Genomic DNA, 7,749 nt, shown 5'->3' with positions numbered 1-7,749 from the left:
GCTGCGTGGTGTCGGGCTGCGTGGTGTCGGGCTGCGTGGTGTCGGGCTGCATGTTCGACTGCACTCACTTCCTCCTCAGCCTCACTTTCCTTCTTTCTGTCGACTTCTTCTCCGTCTTCCTGCTCTTTAGGAGATCCGCCAGCTGCGGCTGAAGCAGGACGGTTACGTTAGAGAAATATCCGACCTCCAGGAGACGGTGGAGTGGAAGGATAAAAAGATTGGGGTATGACCTCTGACCCCGTTCCTCCTTTTGCATGAAATGTTTCCACTCTGCGTCTTCTCACTGCTCCTCTCTGCTTCCCGCTGCCGCTCAGGCGCTGGAGCGGCAGAAAGAATACTCAGACGCCATCCGCATGGAGCGGGATGAGCTCAGGGAGGAGGCGGTGAAGCTGAAGGATATTCTGAAGGTACTGAGAGGAACCCCTGCTGGTTTCCTCTGCGCCGCTCTCTGCCGCTAACATGCTAGCTGTTCTGTGCAGAAACACGGGATAGTCCTGGGACCGGACCTGAACATCAACGGAGACGCCGGGCCGTCGGAGGTGGACGGGTCAGCTGGAGCGGAGCGGCCGGCCCAGGCGGCTCCCTCAGAAGGAAACGGCGTCCTTGGTAAAAACTGCTGCTGCTGCTGGGCTCAGACTGAAGGCATGCAGCTTCTCCTGCTCCTCCCTCTGAACGCTTCCAAACTCTGACCCATGCTCCTCCTCCTCCTCATCCTGATTCGTTTCACTGCTTCCAGTTTGGTGATCCTCTGAGTTTTTCTAAAATTCAGTTTGTTTCAGATGTGATTTTACTGAACCTTCAAACCCAGAAGGATCTGATTAAAGATTATTGCAGTTTTATCAACTTTTCTATCGTTGGTAACGAATCGACAGTAAAATGAGTTGTAATAATTCACAGAAACGGCATTTATTAGTAAAAATTATAATTGACTTTCTGAAAACAAAGAGAATCACCAGCTTTAATTCTTAAAGGGATAGTTTGATGCTTCAGGTTCAGTGGAGAAGTTTTAAGCAGTCAGTAGCTGTAAATTTTTAGTATTGATATCTGTAATATTCTCTGCTTATTTCCTGAAATGATAATAACAAAAATAGTTTCTGGAAAGCTAAAGTCGGGTGATTGTGAGTCGAGACGTTGAGTCGTTTAGGCTCCAATTCTGACCAGCATTGTTCCTCTGACTCCTCATTTATCAAACCAGTATAGCGTACACTACATTAGTGAACCTTGCAGTGACTGTGTGAGCCTCACTTCGCTCCACATCAGTAGTTGGTCTAAGGGTTTAGGTTCTGTCCTCCATTACTGCCTGTAAAGAGTCCAAACTGGTAGGACAGTGACTGCTTAAACCTTTCCTCTGAAAAACCAAACTGTTCCTTTAAGTAGGACACATGCATCTGACATCTAGCTGTTCCCTCGAAGCTAACGTCTGCTCTGCAGACTTCCTCCTCCTCCTTTGTGTGAGTTACTTTCTGCTCTGGCTTTAATGGGGCGTCTCTAGATCTGATGGGAGTCGGGTTATGAGCGCTGAAGTGTTGAGCGGCCGCCTTCTGGTGCGATCCACGCCGTTTTCTCTTGATGATGGTGTAAACTCAGCTCCAGGCTTCCCTCTCGTCCCCAACTGGTGGGGAATGAAGGTGTTCTTCTTTTCCTGTTTCGCTTCTCCTGCTTCTGTCAGACATCTTGGCTCTGAGCTTCACCAAATTGGTCCATTGTTCTTCCTGTCCCTTACTGCTGCTGGCGCCTCCTGATGAACTTTGCAATGCAGAAAGCTGTTTTTGTTGGCCGTCTATCACCGTCTGCTCTCCATGATCTCCCAGGCAGCACAGAGGAGTTGAGGGCTTGCAGAGAGGAAGACATGGCTCCAGAGCAGCAAGAAGAAACACTGGAGGACGTCAAAGAGAATCACTTGAGCTGCGATGGACAGGCTCCAGAAGCCCAGACCTGCTTTCCTTCTGAGGAAAGTCACCTCGACGGTCAAATAACTGTAGATCCGATTGATCGTCCAGATCCTAAAGCGAAAGCCGTAATCGTTGTCAGCCAAGATCTTCAGTTGATCCAGACATCTGGAGAAACAGAAACATCTGAGATTGATTCCATCAGTCATCCAGGTTTAACCGAAACCCAAAGTACCGGCACTGAAGCACCTGGTGGTGACCTTTCAGGAGGTCAGGAACGCAAACAAGAAGTTGTTACAACAGAATCTTTAGCTAAACAAGCTGTTCCAGTTGGATTGAACTCCGAACCTCAACAAGAACCTGAGGAGGCAGAAAATGACGAGGCTGAGGAAACGGCGAGTAAGTCCCAAGCTCAGGCCTCTACCGCGTCTGGGAAGAAGAAGAAAAGGAAGAAGAAGGGAAAGAAAAAAGGAGGAACTCATGAAAACAAAGACCAACAAAAAGCTGGAACCGAGAAGCAAAACGAAAAAACCAGGAAGGATTCAGTCATACAAAATAACGGGCTCACAGCAGAACAGGATAACAGTGGGTCCACTGCTAGACCTCAAGTCAACCAAGAACCTGAGAAAGTAAAAGATCTGGAGCCCTCTGAAAATGTTTCTACCAAGGAAAATCTGCAAGAACCGAACACAGATCCGGGTTCAGAAGGTCACAACCAAGAGAAATATACAAACACCAAGATGTTAGAAGGAGCTGAAGTTCTGGGATCAACCCAGGTGCCTCGTCTTGGAGTGGAGATCGTTAATGATACGCAGAACAAGGAATGTGAAGATCCAGAAAAGCCAAATGAAGGTTCTGCTGTTGACATCCTAAAGGAATCTGAAATAACTGGTCCTGATCAAGAAGGTAATCTTGTCACATGTAAGAGCAAAGATGATCCTGATTCGAGTGAAGATATCCCTACAAGAGAAGACACCTCAGATCTCCAACAGTCAACCACAGATCATGTTTCAGGAGATGAAGGGAAAACCGGAAACACGGAGATGTTGGAACAAAGTGATACTGTGGGATCTTCTGAAACATCTTGTCTGATTGGAACGAGAGCAGAGCTTTCTGAGGACGAACAGAACGAGGAAACATCTCCAACAGCCAAAGAAAGTGCAGAACCCCCTGAAGGATTCCTCCAAGATGAACCACTGGAAGAATCTGTTCCAGAGGCCAAGATGGCTGGAGGTGATGCTACAGAAACAAATCTGCCCTCAAACGAAGGTGATGAAGGTCCAAACAAACACCTTCCATCATGTGACGATACCGCTGCCACCCCAGCCTTCCAGGAACCCAACAATGATCACGTTTCAGGAGACCAGGAAGAGGAAACCGATGCTGTGGAATCACCTGAAACTCCAGATGAGGAGCTTGTTGAGGTTCTGCAGAACCAGGAAGGAACTTCAGAACCAGAGAAACATGAATCAGTGCTGCAAACCACAGAAACTTCCCAAGCTGAAACAATTAAGAGGCCCAATGTGTCTGAAACGGCTGAAGATGTTAAAGAGATGGAATCTGAAACCGGCTCTGATCGAGGAGCAAACCTCCTGACTTCTGGAAAGAGTGAAGATCCTGAAGAGGCGTTTCCTCCAGACAGCTCTTCACCAGAAGACGTCGCTGTTGTCCAAAATGTCCGCACCAAGTCAGAATCAATGGATAGAGACGGGAAGATGATTAACAACCCTGAAAGCATCGTTGAGTTGGCTGGTGAAGAACATGATGGAGTCCCTGAGTCCAGAACCTGTCCTGAAATTAATGAGGAAACATCTGCATCACCAGCAAACGATGACGCCAGAGCTCATCCCGAAACCTCGCCAACCTCAAACGGCCCCAAGCCCTGCATGAGGGAACCAGAGGAGGCAGCTGAGCCAGACGATGGAGAGCCAAAGGTCGAGACCTCTGAAGAAATCTGCCGAGATGATGAAGAGTTGAATGGAGGAGGAGGAGAACCTGAAGATCCACTGTTACACATGAAAGATGAGGTGGAGTTAGCGGATCTAACCAAAGCAGAAACTGGAGATACTGGTTCTCCTCCCAAAGAGGAGCAGAAGGAAGCGTCTGCTGAACGCCCAGAGCCTGAAGATTGTCCAAACACTGAGGAGGTTAACTCTTCTCAAGGTGCTGAGCAGGTGAAGGAGTCCATGGAGGAACCTGAGGGGGATGATTCACCTCCAGACGTTCAGCTGGACAGCGACGAGGACGACGGAGAGGAGGACGAAGGACAGTCTTTTGATTTTGATGACTCGGATGTGGAAGCAGCTGTTGAATCTGCTCTGTGCAACAAACTGGAACAGGAAGACGATGAGAAAGGAGCTGAAGTCAACGGGAAGAATTCAGAGCTTTGCCAAAGTAACGCGGAGACAAAGACAGAAGATGGCGAGGAGGTTTCCGAGGATGACGATAGCAAAGTTGATCAGCCTTCAACTCAAAATGACCTGCCGTGTGGAGACAACCCACCTGAAAAGGTTGAAAATGTTCCAGAGAACATTGAGCAGGAAACGTCCCCAACAGTTGAGGAAGGGTTAGATGCCACCGAGGTTCCTTCAGATCCACAAAAGACTCCAGAACAAACCGATGGCACCAAAGAGGTACCACAGGCAGGGAAAGACCCAAAGAAGAAGAAAGGCAAAGGCAAGAGTAAAGAGGACTGTAAGATGTCTTAGTTGGTCTGGGACAACAGGGTCCAACACTCAGCAGGACGGGTCTAAAATGGACCACATACACACCAGTGACGGATTCAGTTTGCAAAGAGCTGGAACATCTAGAACTTCATCAGTACTGGCTATTGAAGCAACCAGAGGCGGTGATATCAGCACTTCATGGAGTTTGATGGGGTTTGATGTCCCAGTGACCCGATGATGGAACCAGAAAATCCACTCGTTGTTTCATTGGTACCATGTTTCAGAACCAGATAAATCTGCTTCTATGCGATTCGGCAAGAACAAAACAAGATTCTGTCCGTTCAGGACGTTTTGTACATCTCTAGAAACCCAAGAGCAGAACTTCCACCGCATCACACACCATTACTGTAGCCACGCCCACTTCAGATTTTAGACCAGTTGCGAACTCCCAGATCAGATCTGCAAACAAACACCTCTGGAGACAGAACAAATGTCCTGGTTCTTGTGGAGTATTTCCATCCCTTTAGGACGATGGCTGACGACGAAACACGTTGGGAAAGCATGAATGAAACTCCGAAACACAAAAACAACAAAAAGTGAAATGAAAAACACTGCAACCAGAGGAAGCAGAAGCAAAAGGGAAAATGATGCAAATAGCAAAAACAGCAGGCAGCGTAAAATGCTGCAACCTGGTTCCACAAACAGAAGTCCTCCAGACCACTAGGGGGAGTCTGGAGCAGGTACATATACATTCTGCTGTTATGTAAAAGATATGAAGCATAATATACCTTTTCCAACTTTCTTCTGGACTTTACTGAGGGTCTGGACCCAGATGATTTGGTGACCAACTCCCCCTGGTGGTGTGGAGGACTAATGTTTCATGGAGCCAGTTTGCAGCATTTTGCATTTGCTGCTGTTTTTACCATTAATGGCATTTTACCTTTTGCGTTTATCTCCTGTGGTTGCAGCGTTTTCTGTTGTTTGAGAGTTTGTGTCAGTCATGTGAATGCTGACACATCATCAGATGTGGGTTTGCTCCATCAGATGTGGGTTTGCTCCATCAGATGTGGGTTTGCTCCATCAGACCTCCTGGTAACCCACAGTCAAACTCCCTGAAGTTCTGCTGAGCTCTGGCTCCCATCCCAGACCAGCCAGCTGCTTGGTTCACATCTCTGGTCTGCATGTGGCCCAAACCACAGAAAAACTTACACAGCGATGTGGCGTAAAGCGCCCTCTGCTGGAGAGTTCAGCTCTCTACAAGTTGTCAGAATATTTAAAGTCCTCTCAGCACTTTGATGTATTCCTGTATGAACTGAATGCAAGAGAAGTTGAGTGACCTGAACTGTCCATCTCTGGTTTATTGAACTGATATCATGTTTGCTGTCTTCCTGCCGTTCCACTGCCTTCATGGTTTAACTGTAAACTTTCAGGCCAAAGCAGCTTCTGCATGTTTTTCTCTGTTTACCTGGAGAGCAGATCAGACTCTCAGCTTCCCTCTGGAGTTCAGAATGACTTTGATTTTGTTTGCATCTTGTTGCACTAAACCGTTAAAACCTGCTGTTACCGTTGCTCTAAATAAACATCTACTGAAACTTTTTGACGAAGCGGCGGTGTGTGTAATTGACTGTGTGCATGCTAACACCATCACCCTCCCGTCCCTCCTGGATGCTGCTGCGCTGCATGCCTTGGTTCTCCTCCCCATCCATCTCCCTGGCTGCTGCCACCCTGCGGTACGTTCACACATTCCCTTTAAATAAATCATTGCTGTATTTATTGATTTGATCTGCGATGCTGTAGGAAAGTCTTGATTCTTCTCCTTTCTGGAAATTTGGAAGATAAGACTTTGCTTTTTCACTCAGTTACATTAATCGCTATTTGTAGATGTTTTTACATAAAAACATGCAAAAAACACACACACACAAAAAAAGATTTTTGGGAATTCCTGCTAACAGTTGGAGAGGTTCTCGGTCAGTATTTAGCTCCTGCTCTGGTTCTTGAGTCGTCCTGAAATTCATCTCTGCCCCAACACATGATGTTGTGGTATTGGTGCCAAAATTCAGACTATGGCTCATCTAGCGGTGGCTACATTCATGTCGCAGGAGAATATATCCCTTCAGAAGCTACTGATCCGGTACCGCTAACCAAGTCCAAATGAGGAGGAGCCTTAGTTAGCATTAGCTTTGGAGATGATTAGCAGGCCTAAGCTGAGGACTGTCTGGATTGCCTTCGTCCTCTGCTGTCCGTTAGCACAGGCAGGCTAGCATTAGCTTTGGCTAAGTTAGAGTTAACATTGGATAGACTGTTAGTTTTGAATAGGCTAGCATTGGCTCTTGATGTGTGCTGGTGTTAGTCTTGAATAGTCTAACAACCAGTGTGTTGAGGCTAGAGGCCGGTCGTCCACGACTTTCAGTGTCTTTAATTTGCTGTAGTTTGAAACTTTCAATACTTAAAACCTGGACTAGATTATTCTGCACTAAAAGCAGAATGTTTAAAACCATTTTGTGAACGTTCAGTAAAAGAATGGCTAGTTTAAGCTGGATGTCAGAAAAACATCTGCCGTATTTAAACAGTATGTTTTCCTACGCTTCCAGTTTCAAAAAGCATCTAGCATCAAATCTTAAGGAGCATTAAAGAAGCCAGGAATTGAGGTAGCAATGATTTTCTAATTTAACAAGAACATGAAGAATTATTTATGAAGATCTCTTCAACAGATAACAGGAAGGTCTGAAACTGAACTGATAAATGAAACAAAACATCATTTATTTGACTCATGAACGATGTTTTGTCTGTTTTCAGAGATTCGTTTGAGGAAACTAGTGGATGAGCGTGAAAAAATGATTGAGCAGGTGAGTTTTTTAAGGATGAGGTGATTTAAGAATCTGGAGGTTTAACATCAGGAGATCCTTTTGCAGATAAAGAAACTAAAATCCCAGCTGGACCAGAAGGACGGCGCAGACGGCGGTTCCAGTCCAGACGGGGAAGTTGCTGAAAACGGGAACGACCCGAACATCATGGAGTTACAGAGTGGGTGGAGCGGGCCGTGGACAAAACTTCTGGGTTTTCCTTAACGTCTCAAACAAACGAGCGTTTTCCTGTGATTCTTCTCCAGGAGACTCCAGCAGGCAAATAAACGACCTGAAGTTCAAGCTGGTGAAGGCGGAACAGGAAGTGACGGCTTTAGAGCAAAACGTGAG

The 7,749-nt window shown here is 46.5% G+C and overlaps 1 protein-coding gene across 1 annotated transcript in view; it reads left to right on the top strand.

Moving 5' to 3' along the window:
• LOC103131668 (nucleoprotein TPR-like) overlaps window positions 1–7,749 on the top strand; it is a 46,554-nt gene that overhangs the window by 36,919 nt on the left and 1,886 nt on the right. The window contains exons 29-37 of the mRNA XM_016666826.1: window positions 131–223; window positions 315–407; window positions 480–606; window positions 1,812–4,596; window positions 5,524–5,542; window positions 6,198–6,285; window positions 7,352–7,401; window positions 7,468–7,579; window positions 7,665–7,744. Coding sequence (XP_016522312.1) covers window positions 131–223; window positions 315–407; window positions 480–606; window positions 1,812–4,596; window positions 5,524–5,542; window positions 6,198–6,285; window positions 7,352–7,401; window positions 7,468–7,579; window positions 7,665–7,744 — 3,447 coding nt within the window. The remainder of the gene's footprint in view (window positions 1–130; window positions 224–314; window positions 408–479; window positions 607–1,811; window positions 4,597–5,523; window positions 5,543–6,197; window positions 6,286–7,351; window positions 7,402–7,467; window positions 7,580–7,664; window positions 7,745–7,749) is intronic.

This window comes from Poecilia formosa, unplaced genomic scaffold, assembly GCF_000485575.1.
Source record: "Poecilia formosa unplaced genomic scaffold, Poecilia_formosa-5.1.2 Scaffold806, whole genome shotgun sequence".
NCBI lineage: Eukaryota > Metazoa > Chordata > Actinopteri > Cyprinodontiformes > Poeciliidae > Poecilia > Poecilia formosa.
The sequence above is the reverse complement of the archived record's forward strand: the minus strand, read 5'-3'. Positions and strand labels throughout refer to the sequence as shown.